General features: G+C 33.3%; 1 protein-coding gene and 1 long non-coding RNA gene across 8 annotated transcripts in view; one reads left to right on the top strand and one right to left on the bottom strand.

Annotated features, from left to right (window-relative positions):
* Window positions 1-23,081, bottom strand: part of kif26bb (kinesin family member 26Bb) — a 38,587-nt gene extending 15,506 nt beyond the window's left edge. For 4 of the 5 annotated variants that reach the window (XR_015518679.1, XR_015518680.1, XM_087298441.1 and 1 more), the window contains exons 1-7: window positions 22,639-23,081; window positions 22,166-22,498; window positions 19,353-19,724; window positions 7,351-7,508; window positions 7,095-7,266; window positions 987-1,172; window positions 589-682 (exon numbers count right to left, since the gene is read on the bottom strand). Coding sequence is in view for 2 of the 5 variants with exons in the window: in XM_087298441.1 (XP_087154567.1) it covers window positions 589-682; window positions 987-1,172; window positions 7,095-7,266; window positions 7,351-7,508; window positions 19,353-19,724; window positions 22,166-22,498; window positions 22,639-22,689 (1,366 nt within the window). In the remaining 3 variants the exon portion in view is untranslated. Of the gene's footprint in view, window positions 1-588; window positions 683-774; window positions 875-986; window positions 1,173-7,094; window positions 7,267-7,350; window positions 7,509-19,352; window positions 19,725-22,165; window positions 22,499-22,638 lie in introns of those variants that run through there. The other variant, XM_087298440.1, reaches the window with a different exon arrangement.
* Window positions 1-26,952, top strand: part of LOC137488670 (uncharacterized) — a 45,105-nt gene that overhangs the window by 16,983 nt on the left and 1,170 nt on the right. The window contains exons 5-9 of one of the 3 annotated variants that reach the window (XR_015518682.1): window positions 3,128-3,416; window positions 8,022-8,191; window positions 16,468-16,578; window positions 16,670-16,731; window positions 16,888-17,009. This is a non-coding gene — a long non-coding RNA (uncharacterized LOC137488670). Of the gene's footprint in view, window positions 1-3,127; window positions 3,417-8,021; window positions 8,192-16,467; window positions 16,579-16,669; window positions 16,732-16,887; window positions 17,010-26,952 lie in introns of those variants that run through there. The other 2 variants (XR_015518686.1, XR_015518683.1) reach the window with 2 other exon arrangements.

Genomic DNA, 26,952 nt, shown 5'->3' on the forward strand with positions numbered 1-26,952 from the left:
GTGTATATTTACTATGTATGTATAAATACACACATGCATGCATATATGATTATGAAAATGTTTTTTTTATATAAAATATATACTGTATATGTGTATGATACAAATTATATATAAATTAAAATATCTATGTTACTAAATACAATAAATATAATAAATATTTATAATTCAAACACACAGATATTATGTCAATTTTTATTTTGGATGTGATTAATTGCAATTAATCTTTGCTCAGCACTAATAAAAATACAATGGGAAGATATTAATTAGCATTTAAAAGTAGTTTTTTTATCACAAAATGAAAAACACATATGAAATGATTAAATAAAGCTAATTATGACTTTTTTTAATCTCATAATTCTTACTTTTTCCTTATGTGAGTTTATGTCTCACAATTGAGATTTTTCCTCTGAGATCTGCAAACTAATTTACAAGTTAACATTGCGGAAAAAGTCAGAAATGCAAAAAATATAGCCCAAATTTAAAGAATTTCTTTGGTTTTGTAAAAATAAATATATTTAGTTATTTTTTTAATTTTTGAAATCCTGTCAGTTTTATAGGTTTAAACAGGTTTTAATATCACTCACTTACCCACATTGTTTTGTCCAAAGCTAAGTATGCAACCATCCGCTCCTGCCAGCACACACTGAAGCACCTCACACAAGCTGTTCTCACAAACCTCAGCCTGAAAAAAATAAATAAATAAATAAATATGATGCTTTATGCTTTATGTTTCATAATTTCACACCATTCACATCTTATATTCTGAATATACACAAAAACTATCCTACAATGTGGAATTATTTAGCCAAATGTGCATCTAATACTGAGTGAAATGAGTTTTATTGATTGTACTGGATGAGAATATCCAGATATTGAATATCCGCACTCAAGTGAACAGATCCCTGCATGCTATTATGACTCAGATGGGCTCCAGACATGATCAGTTTTCAGTCATCAGACAGAAATAACACAGCTGTGGGCGTGACCTGAGCTGACTCTTGGCCAAACACAGCATCAAAACTGAAGGTCTTGAAGGAAAGTGAAGCAGCAGAAGTCTGTCTCTGAGGCACATTTAGCACCGTCATCTGCCTCTTCTGGGGGTCCAGTTTGAAAGAGTATGACTGGGATGGATCTGATACAGGCGCTGAACAGACTCGCAGCATCACTTTCACCTGCAATTGGGGAAAAGACAAACATGTCTGGGTATTACATATAAATGTGGATTTTCTTTACATTTACATTAAAACCTTCAACTATATAAGAACTCCATGTGTATGTTCACCAAATATCTTTTACAAATGTCACCAAATGTTCTTTTTCTCTGGTGTTTATTTGATAAATTATTTAGTGTGAACCATCTTATCTACCAAAAGTCCTTACAAGCTAAGAAAAACAAGTAAATTTTGATTTTGTGGGGACAATTTTTGGACCCCTTAAGAAAAAAGGCTTTTAAATCCCATTAAATGCTGTATTATGAAAATGAAAAAGTATAGATTGTTTCCTGTGAGAGTTGGCTTTAGGGATAGGGTTTGGGTAGGGGAGAGAATATACAGATTTTACAGTATAGAATATAATATAAAAGTCATTACGTCAATGGGAAGTCCCCATAAACAGAGCTTTATGCAACTTAACAGTGTGTGTGTGTGTGTGTGTGTGTGTGTAATGGTGTTAAATTAAAAGACTATTTGAAGGTTTAGCTATTGGTTCAGTATGTATAAATGCTTATTTCTTTTTTTATTATATAAACGTTTGATAATTAATCTCATAATAAAAAAAAACATTTTAAAAAAATTATATTCATTTGTTGTGATTAAACAGGGATGTTCCACCAACTATTGATTTCTTAGCGCTCCTGTCATTAAAACGGTAGTATTATGGTCTAAAATTAGTATAAACTTATGAAAAATGTTACTGTAACATAGGAGTCTGGGATCAAAAGAGGTGAGGATCCAAACGCAGCTTTATTTGAGAATTGTCAGGCAGGCAAAGTTTAAAACAGGGGCAGACAGGAGCATGTAGGTAATCACATAGTATAGTCGAAGTCACAGGCGAAAGGTCGGGACAGGCAACAAAACATCGTAAACAAGGAAACAAAGGTCAAAAAGGCTAGACAAGGCAGGAAAAACTCACTTACACAAGACTCAGAAATAATGTGTGTGTGTGTGCTGTGCTTATAGTCCATCTGATTAGTCCTGAACAGTTTCAGCTGTGTGTGTTTGCAATCAAGGGGAATCGGGGCCAGGTGTGTGAATGAAGTGCATGATTGGATCTGTAGTTCATGGCAGATTTGTAGTTCTCCAGCAATCTGCAAATGCTAGATCGCTGGTGATGGTGACAGGTACTTTATTTGTTATTTTAGGAAAAAAAAAAAAAACATTCTAAACAACAATTTAATTCAAAATTTGGAAGAAATGTGATCAGTAATTTACAGAACAAATGACATTTTACTCAAAAATAACATATATGACCAATTATATATATATATATATATATATATATATATATATATATATATATATATATATATAAAACATATAACTAATGGCCATTATATTTAAAGAGATATAACATTGTCCTAAAATATATCTTATTTAGAAGAATTATAATATATATTAATCTTTATTTCTATATTGTTCATCTATCTAAAATATTTGACATTTGAATGTTTCTGATTTATTTTTATTATCAATGTTATAATCATTATTATTATCGTGACTATGCATTTGTCTTTATTACCAGTAATAAATTACAGGATAAGACAGGTGAGGAAACGCTAAACCACTGTGGCCAATATAAAAATCATCTACGCTAATGCAGTGCTGATCATAAAGTCGGTGAACGTTCTATGATTTAATGCCATCTACATTGCAGAGTGTCGATATGAACTGAGACATAAATATTCTTATTCCTGTAACTACAACCACAAGGGTAATATTCAAAATGTAAAGCATCTCACTTTTTACAAGCATGACGTCACTGAACACACATGTAAACCGGGTTTAGGTTAATGCTCTGTCTGATGTCTAATGCGTTTGTCTAGTGATATTATCTTCTCCATCCCGACTCTGTCAAATCATATTTACACGAAATGAATTATTTAAGAATCCATTATCTCTGCTGTGTGCAGGGCTGAGTGCGATGGCGAGCAGGTGCTGCCCCGAGAGCGATTGAATGTGAAACTCAAGACTCGTCCCATCAGTGTGGATGCGGAGGGTGAAGTCGGGCTGAGCAGGCAGTTAAAGTGATTTGGCTTCTTCAAGAAGGAGGAGGAGGAGGAAGTGTGATGGAATGAGCCGCCATTAGCATCACTTTTAAAGGTTACAGTATGAGCGGGGTCTCTAAAGCCTGAGATCAGATTTATCTCAATGACAGGCTGAAGGACATCTAAATCAACTGATCAGAGGTCTGGATTGCAAGTAAGAGACATTTTTGCTCATTCAGAAAGTTGTACACAAAGAAAACTGGGTTTAAGGCAAGACATTGCTTGGTACTCCTTTAGTTGATTAATTTAGAATTGAGCAATTCCATAGAAAACCCAACCATAAAAGCGAATCCATTTTTTTTTGTCTAGGCTTGTATTTTACAGTACTGCAAAATACTCAAAAATGTCTCTGTCAATGTTTTCAAACAATCATATTTGATTTACCATAGTCACACAAGTGGCAGTTTCACATCTGTCACATCCATAACGCAGAGATGTCACATGGCAAGTCGTTTTGACATTTAATCCATAACCCGTACTAGTATCTTTACATGTCATGTTTTTAAAAATATACAAGCGCTTACTCATTAGACATGGGTTCTTTTATTAGTACTCATTCATTAGATACTAGTACTTATTCATTAGATACTAGTACTCATATATTAGATACTACTTTTTCAACTAGTACTTATTTATTAGATAACAGTACTAATTCATTACATACTAGTATCTATTTGATACTAGTTCTTATTAAAAACATACTGGTACCAATTTATTGCATACTAGTATTAAATATATACCAGTAGTTATTCATTAGTACTAGTATTTATTTATTAGACACTAGAATTTTTTTTTACCTGTTACTAGTAACAACTCTTATTTTTATCACCAGTTCTGCTTTTTACTCGTCTTATGTTATGACTAGTCCAATTGGAAGAGGTGAGTTTAATTAAACATTTTACTAGTAACATTTTAAACAAGTACTAGTATTTAATAAATGTGTACTAGTATCTTTTAAATAAGTTGTAGTATCTATTGAATAAGTAGTATCTAATTAATAAGCACTATATCTATTAAATAGATAATAGTATCTAATGAATAAGTACTAGTATCTAATACATAAGTACTAGTATCTATTAATTAAGTACTAGTATGTAAAAAAATATGTACTAGAATCTAGTGATTAACTACTACTTAACTATTTTCTAGTCCCAGCTAGAATACATAGTCAAAACTGAATAGCTGATATCTCAATGACATATCCTTTAGAAATCAATGAAAAAATTTAAATGTATTACTAGTAACAACAGAATAGCTACTAGTCACTATTAAAAAAGTACAATAATAAATAAGAGCTGGTATCTATTTAATAAAAATTTGTATCTAATTAATAAGTCCTATTTTCTAATGCATACTAGTATTTATTAAATAGGTACTAGAGTCTAATGAATGAGTTCTAGTCATTTATTCATTTTCTTTTCGGCTTAGTCCCTTTATTTATCCAGGGTCGCCACAGCGGAATGAACCGCCAACTTATCCAGCACGTTTTACGCAGCGGATGCCCTTCCATGCAACCATCACTGAAAACACTCATGCACTCTCATTCACTAGGGACAATTTTAGCTTGCAATTCACCCGTACTGGAGCACCCAGAGGAAATCCACACGAATGCGGGGTGAACATGCAAACTCCACACAGAAATGTCAACTGACCCAGCCAAGGCTTGAACCAGTGACCTTCTTACTGTAAGGCGACAGCACTACGTACGCCGCCACCGCATCGCCCATGAGTACTAGTATCTAATAAAAAGAATTAGTGTCTAATGAGTAAGCACTAGTATCTAAAGAATAGGCACTAATAAATAAGCACTAGTATCTAAAGAATAAGCATTAGTATCTAATAAATAAGCATTAGTATCTAATCAATAAGCACTAGTATCTAATGAAAAGTACTTAATGGAAAAGATACTAGTCTCCAAAAAATAAACACTAGTAACATGAAAATAGATACTTATATGGGTTATAGATTTAATGTTTTTGGTCACATCCATAACGCATCCTTATTTTCCTCATTTAAAATGTAATATACGTTTACAGATTGATATCTTTATGATTCTATTACTCTGTGGTTTGTAATTTTGGAAAATATAAAGAGATGTTTCAATATAATGTTAAACTATCCTCTGTGAATTTTTGTTTAAATTTTACTGCAAATATTATATCCATAATGCTGGAATTGCTCAATTATATTCTTTTTTTTTTTTACAAGTTTTCCTCAATGTTTGAATGTGCAAATAAGGCAGTGTATAATTAAATACATGATTAACAATTTCCTGTCAAATCTACAGTAACTAACTGTAAATCAATGACTGCACAAATACTGTGTTTACATTTACAGCACCATTTATCTTGCTGTTTGTGTATTTACAGTATTGCATATCTATAATTATAATCATAGTGCAACTAAAATACAGTAACATACTGCATAACTGTACTACGGTAAAACACATTTCTTATTACAGTTAAATACTGTGTGCTTTACAAAAATTGTTAACAGTGTATGGATTCATTTGCATATATTTTTAGCACGTCTTTTTTTTACACATTAGACTCAAACACATTTCATTTAGGGGATTTTGGGAATCTCAGAATATACAACAAATAGGGTTTTCCCCCCACATAACATATTCTTCTACCAAACCTACAGAATATAGATTAATCAAATTGTAAAGTTTGGTGTAGTGCTATTAAGTATGAATTTTAAGACATCGTGAAGGAAAATGTTACTCATTTTGAGAAAATGGACTATTTGAAATCTACAGAGACTAAAAGAAACACATAAAAGAGTTGATGTTTTTGACGTTTTCTTTACATTAGACTAAAAAAGGAAAAGCCATCCCAAAATGTCAACAGGTGAATGAAAGTGTTCGGCCTGCAGCATCTTGCCTTAAAAGGATTTACACTCTCTTGAGATGAAGAAATTAATAAATAAATCAATTAATCAAATTAATTAATAATTAATAGCTGTTTAATTTTACATAAAGCTCATTGGGGCCACCATGTTGACGTTACGTGACCAGCCAAATAGTATTTGCTTTGTCTTGGTGACCCCATTATTGTACATATAGACACACAGAATAAATTATTAATGGTTGTATATGAAGAGCACTTCATTTGAAGAGGAATTTTGCTTTACCATAAAAGATGTTTGCTGACACTGAGGAAATAAGTGAAAAAAGTATAGCATTTCAAAGATTTGAAGTCAGATATTAATCAATAAGTAATTCATTATTTTATTAGGTATAGCTGCATTAAAGGGATGAAAAGAGACTGAAAAAAGGTCAGAAACAAACTTACATTTATGATTTCTGTTAATAACTTAGGAGCAAAGTGAGTAAGTACCATATATAGAAATACATTTCAAAATTATTTGATAGTGGGTATCTGGTCTAATCATGATTATGTAAGTTAAGCACAATAATTGTGTAGTATAAATAGGAAACTGAAAGAAAAAATAAAAATACTGGTGTTAAACATATAAAGACAGATATATATCTGTCTTATTTCTGTATATATTATATTATATTATATTATGTTATGTTATGTTATGTTATATTATATTATATTATATTATATTATATTATATTATATTATATTATATTTACAGCATTAAACAAAATTATACTGGCCAATTTAACTACAAAAAGTAAGTGAAATATAATCATGAATCATGAATAATAATGAAACAAACATATTTTTGAAATGAGTAAAAAAAATGCTATTGTCACACATAACACGGTGCTTAATAGTTGTTTAATCACCCATACATTGTTTGATGTTTTATTACTACTTTACATTAAATAACAACCAAAATTCTGAGCGTTCAGACATACCTTTCCCATCCCAGAAGTCTCCTTGCCTTTCCCAGCGGTTTGAAAGATGCTGGCCGGTGCTTGAGGAGGAGATTTCTGCAGGACACCACTGAAGTTTGTCAGATGTGGAGAAGCGCCGCTTTCTGAGAACGACCTTCCTCTCCTGACCATCCCATTCAACTTTTGTGCAGCCCTGTGAACGTTCAATAATTTAGTTTAGCTTAAACCATGATCCTTTTGGTTGATTTTTAATTCGATTTTTTTTAGAAGCGCTTACTTGACAAAGAAGGACAAGGCGGCGGAGGTTCCAGCGGGGAGCAGAGAAGACATGCTGGATGAACGGGACGGCCGTGACGGGCTGTAGTTGCACAGAGCTGTAGAGGTCATGTTCTCCTTCTCACACACCTTTCCTGAATGTGAAGGACTCTGGGAAGACTGAGAGAGATTTATCGTCACTGAGACTGTCGATTAGTAATTACAAAAAAATTAAATATGCTGAAACTTCATACATATTCAGGTCATCCACAAAAAAATACAACCCAGGCTCATTCTGAAAACATACTCCTATATACATTTCTGGAGAGCGCCAAATACATCCCAGCAGGTACGTTTTTTGCAGTTTTTGTCCACCAGAGGCCGATATGTACGCTTATTGAGATCTCAAATTTCTCTCGCAAGTGCCATTCGTGCCTGCTGTTCTCACATAACAGAGGCTCCAGAGGCTGCTATCGACTGACTGTTTGACTGACTGAATGACTGACTGATCGACTGACCCACTATCCCTCTTCCCTAAACCCAACCAATAGTGTTTTGAAAAGCACAGATTGACTCTTACACTGACTTCCCTAAACTCAACCAACAACTATAAAAAGGATTTCAGAAAAATAAGCTCTCATCTGATTTTACCATATTTTCACCCTGTTATTTACTCATTTATTTTATTTTTAGGATTTTGTTTTAGTCTTACGTGCTTTCTGGAACCGTTCTTCATCAGACTCAAACCCTGACGTCATGGTCATCTCCTCTCTGCGTCTTAAGTATGATAGCATTATTATAAATAATGTGTTGTGAATTGATTAGCTGCATATTTGTATGGAAGAAATCCATCAAGACATTTGGTATCACTTTATTTTGATGATCCATTTAAGTATAAGTAGACTGCCTGCCTAATATCTGTTGATACTGCTCCTTCAACAGACACATTTTACTGACTATGAGAAACTTTGCAAGTACATGTCAACTTACACTAACCCTAACCCCAACCCAAACCTAACAGTCTACTTATAATCTAATGAGAATTAGTTGGCATGATACAATGTAACTTTATTTTACAAACGGACCATCAAAATAAAGTGTGACCAGGCATTTTACCTAACAGCTATTATTCCTAACAAAAAAGGTTATTATTCATAATAAATATTTCTTCATTAAAACATTGCTCATCTAACATGACAATCCACCAGCATATTTTTAAAAATAATGTAAATTATTTGTCCTTGTAAAAGGTTTTTGTCTGTGTATATTCAGATTCAGATATAGGAGAAAGATAAATTATGGATAAAGGACTTGTATTTTACATTTTCAGAAAAAAGGTACAAGGGGGTACAAAAAAAATGTTTCTTAAGGAACGGTTTTGTACCTTTGTAAAAGTTGTACTTTATATGGTACAGAAAAGACCACGTATGATACTCTTCTATAGCTTTTATGGTATAATTGAAATAAGAGTACACAATTGTTCTCATAAAAAGGTACAAATGTGTTGGACATTGTTTATTACAATATCAATGAAAATAAATATGACTGAAAAGGCAAAGTGATTTTATGAATAATTTTCATATTAAAACATGAACCATCATTTAAAAGCATATGATTAAGGAAACTCATAAACATTCATTATTAAGTTCTATAATACAAAACAACTGGTAAAACAAAGCGGTATTGTAAACTAAACATTTAAGGCATTTTTATAAAACATTATAAGCCTTTTCTGATAAATACATTTTCAATATTGATATCCGCACATTTCCACTACACAGGTGATCTGCCAAAAGTCCTGCATATCCAAAGTGTTCATGCAGACATTTTAGTATTGTAAAACTAATCAAACATTGTGCATATCTTGTACACTGTTAACCCTTACTGTAGATTATGCAGTAAATAACTGTAAAATAGCCAGTGTTTAGCTGTAATGAAAATAAACAGTATTTTACTGTAAAAGGAGCAGGATTTGTATGAAATTCTGTAGTGCAAAGAATAAATTACAGTTATTTACTTTATGTACCATTACAGATATTTACTGTGATAATAAATGGTAAATTACTGTTCAACCATTACTGCCCCATCTACTCTGATGCTTTATGTTGCTATTTTATATTTATTTTATCTCTGTGTTTTCTTTGGTTCCTTTTATGTTTTTAACATTGAGTATCAGTAGTCAACCAATGCCACAGAGCTTATTAAAAGGTAAGTGTAAGATATGGACGAAATGCATTTAAAGGCAAAAATATTCACACAGAGCAAAGAAATTGTCACAATAATTTTTATTACTTTGTTTACTTTTTCTATAATTAATCTAATTTAATTGCCTAGTTTGGCCTATAGTTAAGATTTTAAATTGCACTTTCAACTGAATATTAGTATTTTGCTAAATAACTAGTAAAAATGTGTTATTAAAAAAAAATATATATCTTAAACAACACGCACATACATTTTGCAGAGACTCAATGAATTTGCCTGTAAAACTGGCAAGTAAAAGTGCCATTAACAGTTTAAAGGCTTTCCTAAATAAATGTATAAATCATGATATTTGTTGTGTTTTTTATTATTACTACAGATTTGGAACAACATGAGAATTAGATTATTTATTTATTTATTTTTTCTATGGATGAAGTTTATATTATAGTATATTTTTATTGTTTTTATTAAACAATATGTGCATAACTGTGATAAATGTAGGCAGTTGCTTTGAAAATATGCTATGTACCAGGGGTGTCAAACTCCTGGAAGGCCACAGCCTAATAGAATTTAGTTCCAGCCCTGCTTCAACACACTACCTTTACATTTAGTTTGATCAGGTGTGTTTAATTAGAGCCAGGTGTTTGATTTGTTTACTGCTGAGTGTGCTCTATTCTCTGTCCATCAATTCAGATTTTGAGTCTGATATGTTTTAGGCTTTAAATAAGAATCTAAAATGAGTAAGTAAAATGTGTTCAAATGTTTTTGAGGGTTTATAAAATAAGGCTGTGTTTTAAGTTATATTGTTGTTATCTTGAACTGTGTACTTGAAAGCTACATTGTTAGCTAGTTAGCCTCTCCTCATATAACTTCTTACATTACTTTTGTTTAAGTATATGTATTTATTGGATATTGCATACTGCCATAATGTACAGATGCTAACAGTTGTATGTATCTTTCTGGCAACTAAGCCAAAATTAAATTCTCAGTAAGGTAACATGTGCACATCATCACAGGGAATCACAAAAACATGATACACATAGCCATCCACACACAAAAGCTCCACTGTCAGGTCCCAGGTTGTGAGTTTGTTGCTAAGTATTTTTCAGAGCTGTGTTTAAATTTAAAATTTATATTTGAAACAATAAAAAAGTTTGTTGTCATGAGATAATTATAACAATAAAAGATTGGATCCTTTGGTTTTTCGGTGTTGCCAACTTTATTTTTGTTTTCTATAATTATTTTAAACTTTTTGAGATTTGACAGAGCTTTTAATTATTAAAAACTTTAAAATTTAAAATAATTATTTTGTGTTTTTTGCTGTTCAGTTTTTTTTTTTTTTTTGCATGGTCAGCATTGAGGAGAGAGTAACACATTTCACTGCAGCACTTTGTGTGTGTGTGTTTATTGGATATGTGATTGTGATAAATGTTAGCAGTTGCTTTAAAAGTATGCTATATATCAGGGGTGCTTAATCCTGTTCCTGGAGATCTACCTTCCTGCAGATTTCAGTTGCTATCCATATCAAACACACCTAAACCAATTAATTAGGACATGAACACCACGTGATAATTACAGGCAGGTGTGTTTGATATGGGTAGCAACTGAAATCTGCGGGAACGTAGATCTCCAGGAACAGGATTAAGCACCCCTGCTATATACCATGGGGTCAAACTCCAAGTTACTGGAGAACTGCAGCGCAGCAGAGTTTAGTACCCACCCTGCTTCAACATTACCTGTAGATTTCTAACGAGCCTTAATTAGTTTTATCAGGTGTGTTTAATTAGAGTTACAGCTTAAAGTCCCGGTCACACTGAACGTTTCTCCCTTTAGACTTCCATTCATACGCATGTGAATGCTGCAGACCTGGAATGCATGCTCATGCGACAAATTTTACAGTTTGCAGCATTGGAAAGTTCAAGTTTGGAGAACTCTGAACTGCGAAATCACATCATGTGATTGCTTGAGACAAATCAAAGATCAAACCATGACCTCTCTAAACAAAAATTATGGACCAGTTGCTTGCTTTTTCAATCTCTAAATATTTTGTTTAATCCCACTCCTTTTCGCAGAGCCATGTGACAGAATTTTGCATGCTTAAATGTTAATTTGACTGCAGCCTTGCTGTGCAGACCTGTGGCTCTCAGTAATATGTAAGATGATATTTATGTCTGCTGATTTCTTAATTTTATTAAACATTTTCTGTTTTATATTTGTTTGCTGCCAAAACAATAAAATAAATTTGTCAGAATTTACAACTTAATTAATTTAAAGAATTAATAACAGGTAAGAATACTAATTAATTTTAGTAACACCTTGACATACTATTGTGTATGCAGTATAATGCTGTGAGTTGTAACACTACAGTACAGTTATTAACTGTACACAGTTTCCAGTTAGTTACCACTACTGCTCTATTACAGTAATTAACTGGCAACACTGTTGCCAGCTACTCACTGCGATGGTACGGTTACAGTAAACAACTGGCAACACTGTTGCCAGTCACTCACTGTAATGGTTCAGTTTCAGTAATTAACTGGCAACACTGTTGCCAGTTACTTTCTGTAACCAAACTTTTACAGTGAGTAGCTGGCAACAGTGTTGCCAGTGTTCTACTGTAAAAAAGCCTGGTAAGGTCTAACAGTGTACAATACTTTTGCATATTTTATTTTATTTATTTATTTTATTGCATATCTATTTTATAATTAAGTTAGTTAAATTAACTTTTAGATGATTTCAAAGGTATTGAGTGAAAATTTGAAAAAAGATGTTTTATATTGTAGATGGGAAAAGGTGTTTCAGAAACATTTTTGTGTAAAGTGTTGTGAAATGTTTAGCAAAAATAGATCTTTTGATTGATGTTACAGTATTTTTTTATTCTATGTTGTAAATGGAAAAGGCGCATTTACACAAAAAGATACTTTTATTTGATGTTTTATATTTACTGAAACAAAATTTTGGACACATTTTGGATATAGTAAAAGGCCTTTAAAAGTTCTTGAAGGAACACATTTGACAGTACAAAGTGTCTTGTTACTGTAGTGGTACCTTCATGGATCAGATTTGTACCTCTGATGAAAAAAAAAGTTTGGAACCACTAAGTGAATTGTGTATACTTTTATTTTGTTTAGGTATACATTTTCAATACATATAAGAAGCAAATCTTCATCTTGGATAAGATATCTGTACATTTTCTTTTATTTTTTTGGCTGAATCACTCCATTAGCAGTACTCATTAGTGTTTTCTGTCCTAACTGAATGTCTTTCTGATGTAAACATGACGTCTGGGTGAACTCTACACCACGAACCTGACTGTGTGTAATGCACTGCAGTCGGTCAGACACTATTATTAGGGAATGTCACTACAAGCTGAGTCAGATGTGCAGATGAAGTCATGAAGCTCTTTATAAGTGTCTCAGCAAACAGGCAGTGAGTGCCTAAGGGCCTGCAAGTCATACTTTAGTCCAAAGCCCAACCTCTTCAGACTGCTTTTTTCTGCCTCTGCTCGAGTAAACCATGGCTTGCCTGCAGTCATCCTCATATCCAGAGAGTCACTCTCCGCCGTTATGTCTCATCAATGCTTTAGTCCAGCCATGCGAAATAGGAGCCCCTTCTTTGCCCCCCTCTATTGGCAGACTGTAACGCCAATTAGCGCTGGGATCAACCCTCGGGCAAAGCCAGCAATATTGGCTCCACTGTTATTCTTTTCTCCATCTCTTCTTCCTTTCTTTCTCACTTGTCTGTCCTCCAGAAAGAATCGGAGATTTAATTATGTGCACATCTGATTTCCGCTGTTACGCTTTCGCTTTCTAAAAAAGCATGCCTATCAGTGGTCTGCTCACTATTTCAAATCAAATGTATGCCTTCTTTTATTTATGCTTATTTAAGTTTTACTACAAAGACTTAGTTCAGCCACTAATGAAAATTCACTGTTAATTTACTCTCTCTCTCTCTTTCTCTCTCTCTCTTAGGCCAATATTTGTCTTTTTTTTCCTCCAGCAAGGCATTAAGGGCTTAGTTCACCCAAAAATGAAAAGCCTGTTATTAATTATTCACCCGCATGTCGTTCTAATCCCGAGATCTTTATTCATCTTTGGTCTACAAATTAAGATATTTTAGATGAAACCTGAGAGCTCTTTCATCCTCCTAGACAGCAATGGTCCCGAGACGTTTAGAAAAGGAACCAAAACTGTTCCATGTGACTTCAGTGGTTCTAATGTAATCCTACACACTCAAAAATAAAGGTACTGTACATGTGAACATCAGTATCTTAAGAGTACACTTTTGTACGTTTAACCATGAGGTTCACATTTGTACTTTTTAAGTATTAATATGTACCTTTAAGGACCTGTTAGGAACAAAAATAATAATTAATAATAATTCCTTACATTTATAAAGCGCTTTTTCTGGACATCTTTACACATTTTTGGGGGGAATCTCTTCATCCACCACCATTGTGCAGCATCCAACTCGACGATGCGATTGCAGCCATATTGTGCCAGATCGCACACCACACACCAGCTTGAGTGGTGGAGAGAAGACAGTATTATAAAGCCAATTATGATTTAGGGATGGTTAGGAGGCCATGATGAACAGAGGCCAGTAGGCAAATTTGGCCAGGACGTTTAACATCTCATCTAAAAGATGGCACTGATTAAGCAGTAATTCATTAAGCCCATTAAGCAGAGTCCCCTTCACTATACTGAGGCATTAGGACCCACACAGACCACAGGTTGAGCACCCCCTGCTGGTCTCACTAACACCACTTCAAGCGGCAAACTAGTTTTCCCATGTGGTCTCCCATCCAGGCACTGACTGGGTACAGCCCTACATAGCTTCAGTAGGTGACTATGTGAGAGTTGCAGTCTCACTGGCTAGCCATTGGCTAATGACAGATTTTGTACCTTTATTTCTGAGACTGTATGAAGCTCCAAGAACACTTTTCTACACCAAAAAAAAAAAGTAAAAACAACTTTGTTTGCCAAGTTTAAGCTTTTAAAAGTTCTTATGTACCTAATGTACAATGTGCCTTTTAAAAAACAAATGGTATACATTTTTATTGCCCAAAATACAATCTTATCCTTAATCCTCTACCACACACATTATGATCTATCTATCTATCTATCTATCTATCTATCTATCTATCTATCTATCTATCTATCTATCTATCTATCTATCTATCTATCTATCTATCTATATATATATATATATATATATATATATATATATATATATATATATTTGACTGTTTTTCTTTTTTTTTTAAATAGCTTAACTTGAAGTGCTGTAAAAAAAAAAATTTTTTATATATATAATACTGTATAATATGTTGCAACGTCCAACAATGGATCTAACTTAGAAATTTCACATTGAAAACTTTTCTTATAACTAATCATATTGTTGTTTAAAATGATTTAATTGGTGTTGCAGTATCATAGGCTTTAACACAGAATTATATATGACACCTTATACATACTTTCCAACAACTCATATTCCAACAGCTTTCATTTAATCCATTATTTTTTGCTGAATATTATTAAAAACAAACATAATAATGTATTATCATGTATACAACATCCAGTAAATATAAATATTTTCTCCAGTAAATATTATAATAAATAAATAACAAGTCTAGTATATCCAGACGCATCAGAATACTGTAGCTACTAGTTAACAATATTTATATATTATACTATATACTACACCTGTCTTATCTGCCTCTGAGCTAACTTACCTGAACTGTCACTATCAAATGTCCAGTCTGCATCATTCTCATAGTCACTAAAACCCATCTCCTCCTCACTTTCATCTGCAGGAAGGCCAAGTTCTGTCCTTTTCTTCTTTCGCTTACCATAGAACATGGTGGTGCTCACTAATACACTGTTTGCTGTATTCATATTCAAAAGTAGTATTGCGATTAAAACTAGATTTTATCCATAATCCAAATGTCATTAACACATGACTAAAAAAACATTTTATTATTAGCATTCATGTTGTTATTGTTACAACTTAAAAGTTCACAGCTGACCTTCCTAGCTAACTAACCCATTGCAATATCGCAACGTTCCACTATTAGTCAGTGTTGCTATTTGGCAACACAAACATTTGATCGATTTACAAAAAACGAATTTGATAAAAAAAAATTTATTTGTGAATGTCATCATAATTGACTAAATGTGATGTTTTAGATTTTTTGTGGATCTGACATAATTTGATCTTTTGTTTTTATTGATGTTTACATTTGCATTTAGCAACTACTCACAATAATTGCCAGTCTGTCAGAAATCGCTCTACAGAAAAACACAGCACGTCATGTGACTTAACCAAAGCACATCATTGGCTATACTAAGGTCTTCTCTTTCCAAAAAAAAAAAATAATGTTGGTCTAAAAAAACAGTGGCAGGGAAATTAACATAAGTATCATGTTGCCGTATGGTTGTACCATGCAGTAGAGGGTTAAATATACAAAACTGGATACACATTTGTGTCTTTATGTTAAGGTATAATTAAATTGTACTGCCCCATGCAGTGACAAGGGTTTGTTCCTTCTTTGGTACAATATTGTACCTTTTTTCTGACAGTGTATAATACATTTTCTCTGCTTTGAGAAGTAGTTTTGTATTGTTTATAATTGTTATTATTATTTATTTATTATTTTTTTATTATTTTGTGTTACTTTGTGTTTTTCTCTGTTCTTTCTTTTTACACTTTTATTTTTTATTTAATAATTCAACTAAATAAATTGGATGTTTATTTTTTCCCCTTGAAATGTAGAGATAAAAATCCCATGATCAAAACAATTAAATTAAATCAAGGTAATAATGTTGGAAATAGTGTTCTGTTACTTGCATACACTAATTGTTTCCCTTCGTATGCGTGTGAGGATCCATGAGTATCAATTATGTTTTGCCTTTAAATGTTTTTTTTTTGTCTCTTAAAGTAGCCAATGACTTCCATTTTATAAATCACCAAGGACTAAAACAAGTAAAAATCTTCTTCAATGTCTGACTGAAGAAAAAAAGGAGTCACCAACATTGTGGATGCCCTGAAGGTGAGTAAATTACAGCAAATAAATTTTAGTGTGAACTTTTCCTTTAAGCACTGAGTGAATCCACCATGGATGTTTGTGTAATGAAATGGAGCTGGACTAATGGACCCGAGTGCCGTCATGCCCTCGCTCTGCATCATCTAAAGATCTGCTATAGTGAGTGCTGATGGAGCAGTCTGGAATATTCACTCTCGGCCTCACTTTCATAATGCATTCTCATTTCATCTGTATTTACGAGCGCACTGTATGAATATTTCACTGCTCATTAAATATTACAGCTATATCGATCAAGCTTCTTGTTTTTTCTAACAGGCTTCTCTGTGGTGTGGATTGGATGTGGCTTTCACCATTTACCAGCAGCATTCCTGTATCTGCTTCCTCTGTATTTTATCAAGGTCAGCTTGGGCTGTATATCGTGAGATGACACACATGTGGTGAGCAGACGCAGTTATGTATATTTAATGCATACACTCTTACATTATGCACATGGACGATGCACTGGATATAAAATATGAAGTGGAGAAATGGTTTCTCTCTTTATCACAAGTGTTTGGAAAAGGAATACATTTACTAGTATTCAAAACTTTGGGGACGGCAAGAAAATTGTAAAAATATTGTGAAAAATTCTTGAACAATTGCACTAAAGGGCCAGATTTATTTAAAAAACACAAAAGATTGTCAGACGAAATAAATTTATTGGACTTTTAATCGGAATTGTCAGATATATAAAGTGATTTATGTTTTATGCTCCAAAGCAGTCATATCACACATTAAAGTGAATTTTTTATAAAGCCATGGTGTTTAAATATTTATCACCAATATTTTTTTAAGTACAACAGAACAAACAAAGTCTCAGAATATACACTCTTTGAAGGTAAATATAATATGAATTGCCATACATGTGGGTTCAGCTGTTGGAGATAAAAAAAAGAAATGTAGTGTGTAGTCATCAAAAAGTCCTAAAAGGTAGTTTGCCAGTCAGTTTTTAGGGTTTCTGGATTTGGATTGGGATGTTTTAGGTCTAAGTATGTGAGAAAGGGTTCCTAGGAAGTAGAGATTTTTCCATTAGAAATGGACCTTATAAATTGGAGCCTTGCCAAATGGATGACGGATGCCATATCAATTAAAAAGATTTGAAAAGAAGAAGGTAAAGGGGATTTCCAGTTTTTTAGATTAACAAGCTTGGGCACAGTCAAGCGCTGTGTTGTGGAGGGAAATGTTATAGGCCTTGGAGTATAAATCAAAAATGCTTTCCAAAAAAACTTAAGAGGGGCAAAACCAAAATGCATGAGCTGTGGTGTCCCCTGTAGTTTTACACTTATCACACATAGGTAAAAAAGAAGAAAAAAAATTGTTTAATTTGGTTTTGGTATAGTGTAGGTGATGAATACATTTTGCTATCATGATTTTTGATATTACATAACTTTGTAAACATTTGTTATTACCATTTATGGAGTCTCCCCATACATTTTGATAGCCACTTCGCATGACGTCAAACTTAACAAGTGGATACATATTGTATATGTGTATGAAACAATCACATAAGTATATGACATATGGCGAAAGTGCTAAATATAACTTTTGATACAGATTTTATAATATTACATGCAAGTTTACAAAAATCAGATACAACAGCTAAAGGTGTCTATTGGCACAAAATTTACTTTTTTTTTATTGTTATGTCTTTAAAAACTGCTTGTGTCATTTGAGCATCTGCAAAGCATTGCTCCCCTACTAAAATTATGCATTTTAGAATTTGTTTTATCTATTTCAAAGTCAAAAAAAGACATAAAGACATAACAAAATATCCATAATTAGAATACAGTCAAAATAGTCGATGTAAATATAGCTAATAATCCATTTTATACAAACATACATGCATATGTCAGTGGTACAAATCAATCTAAAAAAAGTTGATTTTATGCTCAAAAAACATTTTGTATAATTATAAATGTTGAAAACCATGCTATATTTTTTCAGAAACATTTTAAAACTATATTTTGAAATACACTGAAACATTTAAAAATATATTTTTTCTGCTGTTTTAAATGCAAAAAATAATGACAAATGTGTGTGTTTATTTACCCGGTGTCACTGTCACAATCACCAGCAATCTAGTCCATACAGATCGCTGGAAAACTACAAAAGAACTACAAATCCTATTTTACTTGTTTACACACACCAGTTCTTAATCACTGATGATGACACACATTGCTAAGTCTTGTTTTATGCCGTGTTGTCTTGCCGTGTTTCGATCCTTGCTTTGTTTAACTGTTTTAAACTGTTTTGATTCTTTGCTGCCACTTTTGCCTGTATTCTGACCAGGTATTTTGGATTACCTTTATTCTTCTGTTTTGCTCCTCTTTTGACCATTGCCTGTCTGACTACTACGAACTGCACGTGAATCCGTACGTAACACTCATGTCGAAACATAAATATTTTAAGTAGTGTCTGAACATAGACTAATATGCACAATTCTGTATGATTTAATTCCATTGCGGGATGAGCAAATCATACTAAATACAAATGAGAACTAAGAAATTCATATTAATCCGCAACTAAATAAAAAAATTACAAATTGCTTGAGATTGCTTTGTATTTTTCACATTAGCTAATTCAACGTGAAGATTTCTCTAAAATAACCTAAACAAAGCCTAATAAATTAGTTGTTTATTGTTACTTGTATGCCACTTAATGCAAAAACTAATATTACAAACAAAACCTTATCATAAAGTGTAACCATGTTATCAAATAAATACACAAAATCCAAGACTTACCTTCTGGGATTCTGGATGAATTCCTTTGCATGAGGACAGGGGCCACAGGGCCTCAAAATGCTGACGGCCCTTAATCCAGCAATGAGGAGCTGCTTCACTGGGCCTCTGATGGGGGTCTGAGACGACAGATCGGTGGCTCCAGGTTCTGGGGAGCGTTTGTGAGCCTGGGTCTGGGGTTGTGGATGGGATGTTGGCAGTAGATGGGGGAGTCCATATGGCTCGGTCCTGGGTAAGGATGGTGCGGATGGCCTCCTGCTTCAGCTGGCTATAGTGAGCGGAGCAGACGCTGCATCGGCCCTCCACACTGCCCCAGGACTCCACACTAGCAGGGGCTTTCATGCTCTCATAAAGATGAATGGAGATTTTGGGATCCTGGGGGGAGCATGGAAAGATGTTGTTGATGAGGGTTGACTTGCTTGGAGAAAAAACAACAACTACTAAATGGATATGTATTTGTTTAATTAATTAATAATTGGTAATATGGAACTTAAAGCTTATTTGAATTGTGTCAGTTATTTATAAATGTAAAAATATTTAATGAAATTTGGAAATATGTCAGTAAATGGTAACACTTTAGGTTTGATATTAGTTCATATTTGATTAACTAAAATAATGATTTTATTATTTTATGTTATTGTTAGTTCATGACAGTTCAGGGATATTAAAAATATTCACATATATACTACTCTCAAATTATACATTTTTAAAAAATATTATTTGTCAAATATGTACTTTTTAAAATATATTTTACTTTATTATAGTAATTATTAAAAATTTACATTTTATGTATTTTTTTTACTTTTAATTTAATATTTTATCAAATTTAATTAATAAATAATAACAAACAGGTTTTTTATTAAACTATTTACATTCATTTGTTTGATACTTAAGAATTTGTTTTTATCTAAATAAAATAATTTATAATATATATTTTTTACCTTTTAAAAGCTTTTATTTTTACATGCCAAAATAAGTATGAGACTATGTTTAGACATAAAGAGTTTTTTTTCATGTTATACAGAGCAAACAAAAACAAAACACCCCTTTCCCAGACCACTAGACATAGGAACAATATAAAATATTTCAATATGGTCATGTCACTGGCCCATGAACATTTCCTGCTTGTTGTCAAACTATTTCAGAACTGTAACAAGAGGCAATTTAATCATAACTTATAATATCAAAAGAGCTATCATAATATTATTTATCTATATGTGGCTCTTTTTAGATTCTTGAAAGCTATAGAAATTAAAAATGTAAAACAGGAAATACATTGGGACTATTGTTTTTGTTACAATCCTTAATGAGGTCTATACACTCAAATGCCCATAGAGAAAATAAAAGATGAAAACATGTCATAAAAATAAAATATGACATTAGTTCCATTTTTCTCATATTGTCATGTTGTGTGCGTCCAGTTCCATCACAAGAGCTAAAAAAGGTTGCCAGACCTTATAAAATTTCTCAACAGACCCTTTGATAGTATTATTTTCTCCAACTTGAGATGAGACATCACTTCTCTTATCCAGTGATTATGTGTTGGTGGAGTCTTTCCATTTTAACAATATCATCGTCTTCTAGCCAGAAGAAAACCAAATTAGGCTAACATTTTAATTTTGTCTTATGTTAAGAGGAGTGTTCTCAGGGGCCACCCTGAACACCACAAAAAATGAGGATGGCTCTACTACCACCCTAAATGCCTCGGAGAAGGTCTCAAAAATACTAATCCAGTACATGTAAAGCTTTGGACATGTCCAGAACATGCGCAGCAGAGTAGCAGGAGCCTCCCCGATCGCATATGAGATCAATGTCAGCTTTAATCTTAAAGAGTCTGACTTTTCACCAGTGCAAATCAAAGAACAATTTTTAATTGGATGATGGAAAAATTCCTTGTATTATTTTGTGCCAATTTTCGTCTGAAATTGATTCATCTAAATCTGTCCATTTATTTTTAAGCTAATCTAATGATACTTTATCTTGCATGTTGAGTAATTCAAATATTTTATTATTTAGACTTATTTTCCATGATTTACATTGTATTTATTAATTTATTATTTATTGTTTTTACATTTATATATATATATATATATATATATATATATATATATATATATATATATTTATTTATTTATATATATATATATATATATATATATATATATATATATATATATATATATATATATATATATATATATATATATTTTTTTTTTTTTTACCATTAGTAAACACTGAAATTAACATATCGTAAACTAGTCGTAACAAATATATCATTATTTAATTTAACTAAAGCAGGATTTGTTAACAAATAGAAAATTGGTAACAAATTGAAACTTAAAATTACCCAAATTTTTTACATTTTAAAACCTAGATTTATCATAAATTCCATAATTTCTCAAAAAAGGCTTAAAAAAGTGATCTAGTACCCTATTTCTCCCCACATTCACCAAACACTGAGACAAATGCCAGCAGCAAATGCATTTGTGCCTCAGCTGATCGCATTATGGTGTCATTTACTTTATTGTTCTCCTCAGTAGAAACTGAGTTTTCATATTCCGCCCATTACGCTCCATATTCTGTAATCAGGGCTAGCCAAGTGTCACATGAATCACAAACCAACTGCAAAGGCTAATCGATTTAAACTCGTTTCAAGGGAAAGGAAAGGGGAAAAAAGCATGCGCCTCATATGTAATTGAAATATGAGACAGAATCTGTGCTGATGGGGTGGAAATGCAGCTCACTCAACACCACCCTATAAAGTGCATTGCTCTCAAATGCATGCGATTTCTTTTTATTTGAACAAATATACTTACTTTAGTAGAAAGGTTTCCGTCGATTACTTGTTTTAACGCTTCCCCTCTGAAGACGTTGAAATGAGAGATGCACTTTTTGCATAAATGCCCGGTGTCCAAAAACTCTCTTTTCGTCCCAGTGGAGCTGTATTCAGGCTGGTAACCGTTTAAAGTGTCTTTGGGCCATTTTGATCGAAGGAGAGAGTTTGTGAGGGGTGTCGGCAGCGAGCCTGCAAACCCTGTCCATGGTGCTGCATGGGAATCATAGGCTGAAGATCCTGCGCCTTCGGGTGCGGGACGCTCCTTCTGCGCGGCGGGACCCCTCAGCACGGGAGCCGTTTTAACATTGGCCATCTGTGAAATTAGATATAAACGTTAACGAGTTATATTCTTTTAGGGGGTAATTTTATTCTGGCGTATATAGACAAGTCATTATGAATCATATTTAGTCATGATGCAAGATAAATGATGTAGAAAAGACCAGTCACACTTACCGTGAAACGCTGACCGCCTGTTGTTTCACAGTATCCCGTTTGATTCCTCATATTCTGAACAAACAGATGCTTAATATATTCATCTGAGTTCGTCCTTTACAAGTTTCCATTCGTTGTTTCACGACAAAACAATCCGACTTCACCTGGTTTAAAATGATGAGATGTTCTCCTCACATGAAGTGATTGCCCTTTTTGTTCTTTGAGGACTTGGTGATTTCTTGAGTAGAAGTGAAATTAGATCTCCGTTTACGCAGATGTTAAAAGTCCTTGATTTAAAACCCCTTGCGAGGTGTTCGTTTGATTAGTGTTGTTTTTAAACTCGTTAAGTTTCTTTTAGAAAACTCTGCATGCATAGCTCGTATTGTTAAAAAAAGCTTTTTATATTAGTCCTTCGGTTGTTGTTGCATTATGTCTTCATCTTTTTTGTTCTCCGTTACAGTACCACCCACTTGTCATTGCTCTAAGGAATAGAGATCACGCTGTTGTGGTTACGGTTTAGTGAGATTAATCATGAGATAGCGCCACCCATCGGTTAACATTTACATCTGCAACAGTCTGCGTGTGGTTCACACAAGGCATTGAATGCAAAGTTTGGAGATTAATGCATTTTAGTGAACGAGAAAAGAAATGTAAATTTTAATTTGATGTGACATTTAACTTTTTTGTTGTTGTTGTATACACTGTAAAACCCAATAAGTTAAGGTAACTCAAACCATTCAAGGAAACCGATTGCAACAAACCATTTAAGTAAAAAAAAACTTGTACTGAGTAATGAGTAATCTGAATCTAATCCATTTGAGTAAAAGAAGCAATTTGAGCACAGTAAAGCCCAATAAATGAAAAGAACTGAGTACTGTAAAACCCGATGAGTTATGTCAACTCAAACCAACTGAGTACTGTAAAACTCAATAAGTTAAGTCAACTCAAACCGTTTGAGGAAACTGATTGCAACAAACTATTTGAGTTAAAAATCTAATCTATGAGTACTGTGAACTTACTCCATTTAAGTTGAATTAATGAGGTATTTAATTAACTCATTATCTTCAACACTGAGTTCAAAATCATTTCAAATGAGTAGAATTAACTTTTAAGTAAATTTTGAGTTAACTACGCTTATTTTGTTTTGATAAAGTTGACTGTTGGGTTTTACAGTGTAGGGGAGAGCAGGAACGAAAGTAACATTCATTTTCATGAAAACCCAATTTTAAAAGATAATGTTTTTATCAGAAATAAATGTTTTGCTGTGGTTACTAACTCACAAGAGTGGTCTATTAAAATCAGGTGTTATTTTGTATCAACAACTTTAAAATAATTTCACTTTAAACAAGTTATACCTTGTTACTTTTGACCCCGTCAGCACAGATTTTTTATTTAACATTTCACTTGCATCAAATGTTTCAAAAGCAATCTAAAAATGCAAAATGTTTAAAATTCAATAAAATTTTTTATATTTTTTATTATTATTGGCAATATGCATTAATCTTATAGAACATCAGAACACTGCAAACTCTAATGTGGAAGTGAAAAATGATGCATGGCTATTAGCAGTGGACATAAATAACAGTGTTACTTTTGTCCAAAATGGAACTCTTGCCATTTAAAGCTGATTTACAGAAAAACTCAGACATTGCAAACTCAAGGATGTGTTATTGCACTAAATAATCTGTAGATTGATCATTAGTGTGACACATGAAAAGAAAAAAAGCAACTTGTAATAAGGAAAAAATAACCACTACAATAATTTACTTTCTGCACTTAAAAACTGAAATTTGGAGCAAAAAAAAATTTCAGCAATTAAAAGTAAAGGTAGGCCTACTCACTCTCAGGTCATACAAGATTTAAGCTTTTTTTTTTTTTCTTTAATTGAACTTTTTAAACCATCATTTTTTGGTATGCCATGCATAAAATATATGTGTGCATGATGCCGATCCTTTTGAACACAAAACAAACAAACAAACCAAAAAGCCAAAACTGTGAGAGATCTGATAAACCACTTTTGATTGCGGATCAACAAATAATCATGAAATAATAGTTGAATTGTAAATTTTTTCAACCCAGCAACACGGTTGCTCAATGGTAAGCACTGTCGCCTCACAGCAAGGAGGTTGCTGGTTCAAGTCCTGGCTTGGTCAGTTGGCATTGCTGTGTGGAGTTTGCATGTTCTCCCCGTGTTCCCTTGGATTTCCTCCAGGTGCTCTGGTTGCCCCCACAGTCCAAAGACATGCACTGTAAGTAAATTCATTCATTCATTCATTTTCTTTTCGGCTTAGTCCCTTTAGTAATCTGAGGTTGACACAGCGGAATGAACCGCCAACTTATCCAGCATATGTTTTTAAGCAGTGGATGCCCTTCCAGCCCATCTCTGGGAAACATCCATACACGCTTATTCACACTCTTACGGACAATTTAGCCTATCCAATTCACCTGTACCGCATGTCTTTGGACTGTGGAGGAAACCGGAGCACCCGAAGGAAACCCATGCGAACGGAGGGAGAACATGCAAACTCTACACAGAAACGCCAACTGACCCAGCCGAGGCTCTCACCAGCGACCTTTTTGTTGTGAGGCAGCAGCACTACCTACTGCACCACTGTGTCACCTTGTAAGTAAATTGTATAAACTAAATTGGTCGTAGTGTATGTCTGTGAATGAGAGTGTATGGGTGTTTCCCAGTACTGGGTTGCAGCTGGAAGGGCGTCAGCTGTGTAAAACATATTCTTTAAAAGTTGGAGGTTGATTCTGCTGTGGCGACCTAAGCACTTGAGTTTAATATGCAGTAAAACCACAGTCGTTCAAACTTATTATGGACAGGCAAAAAAGTGTTTACCCTGCATTTAGCACTTAATTAAAATAAAAATTAAACAATAAACAAACACACATACAGTCAAATACAGTCAAATTAGAACACTATAAAATATATATTTTTCCATATCAAGACATAAAAATATCTGATCCTTGGCAGGTTTTTAAATTTTGAAAAATAAAACCTCAGATGAATAACATAGCATTAAAAAAGTCAGGCAATTCCTATCAAATGCCCGAACTGGTGATCATCTGCAGAAGTTGGTCTGAAGCTTCAGTGTGTGTGAACACAATGCCCATCTCACAGCTGAAGCTCCGCCAAAACTAGGTCATGCAACCAGACATTGATCACCAGCAAATGTACAACAGAACAGTTGTAAATGAAAAAAAAATCAAGGTGTTGCAATACTCCAGGCAAAGTCCAGACCCTATTCTGACTGAAAAAACTCATCCAGAGTGATCTGTGAGACTGATAGTATGCTACAGAAAATGCTTACTTTAACTAATTACTGCTAAAATGGATCTACAGGCATCTATCTAAATCGAGATGTCCTAAGTTTGTCACCCATGGCTTTTCTGTTGGCTTTATTTTTGATGAATAAAGAATAATAGTGTAAAATGTCATGTGATGTTGTTCATCTGAGGTTTTATCTTTCAGACCTGTCAAGGACCATGTCGTTTTTTTAAATTATTTTATTACAGAACACCATGAAATTCAATATGGTGTCCTAACTTTTTTACATTACTATATGTCTGACTTCCCTAATGGCCAATGAGCAATTTGCACCCTTGCTAATGGCCCTGAGGACAGTCTGAAGAAGATAGTGATGTATGCTAACTCACATGGGAGTTGACACAGATTGTTTACAACAGTGAGAGAGAATGCATCTGGTTTATTTTTCAGGATAATTATTCTTGAGCTTATCATGGATGCAGCAACCTAGTTGTAAACAAACACAACCAAGTTTGTGAATAAAGCCAATGTTAAGGCTCTTGCATATGGTTTGTCTAGCTTCCTATAGGACCTCAACATGTAGGAGCCAGAATATTTATTCATCAGATTCAGTTTTATTGCCAAGTGTGCTTCATATACACACGGAATTTGTTTAAGCTTCCAGTGTACCTAAAGTAACAAGTGACAACACAAAATAAATATGGAAAAAATAAATACGATAAACATTAAACAAGATGCAGTTAGTCAAAAAGCTCTGAATGTTGAATTGTATGTACAGATTTGTTATAAATATACAAGCTATAAGGTGTTGTATTCAAATGCGAATGGAAAAAGTTTTGAATTATGTATTGATATAAGGAGCTGTGTACAAGTGCGTATGAGAAAGTATTGCACAGTTGGGGAATATTTAACTGTTCATGAGGTAGATGGCCTAAGGAAAGAAACTTTTCCTGTGTATGGCTGTTTTTGTGCTTGGTGCTCTAAAGCTCCGACCAGATGGTAACAGTTTGAACAGTGTGCTGGGTGCGAGGTGTCCAGAGTTTTACTCACTCTGGAAG

This window comes from Danio rerio, chromosome 20 (assembly GCF_052040795.2).
Source record: "Danio rerio strain M-AB ecotype USA chromosome 20, GRCz13ab, whole genome shotgun sequence".
Lineage (NCBI taxonomy): Eukaryota > Metazoa > Chordata > Actinopteri > Cypriniformes > Danionidae > Danio > Danio rerio.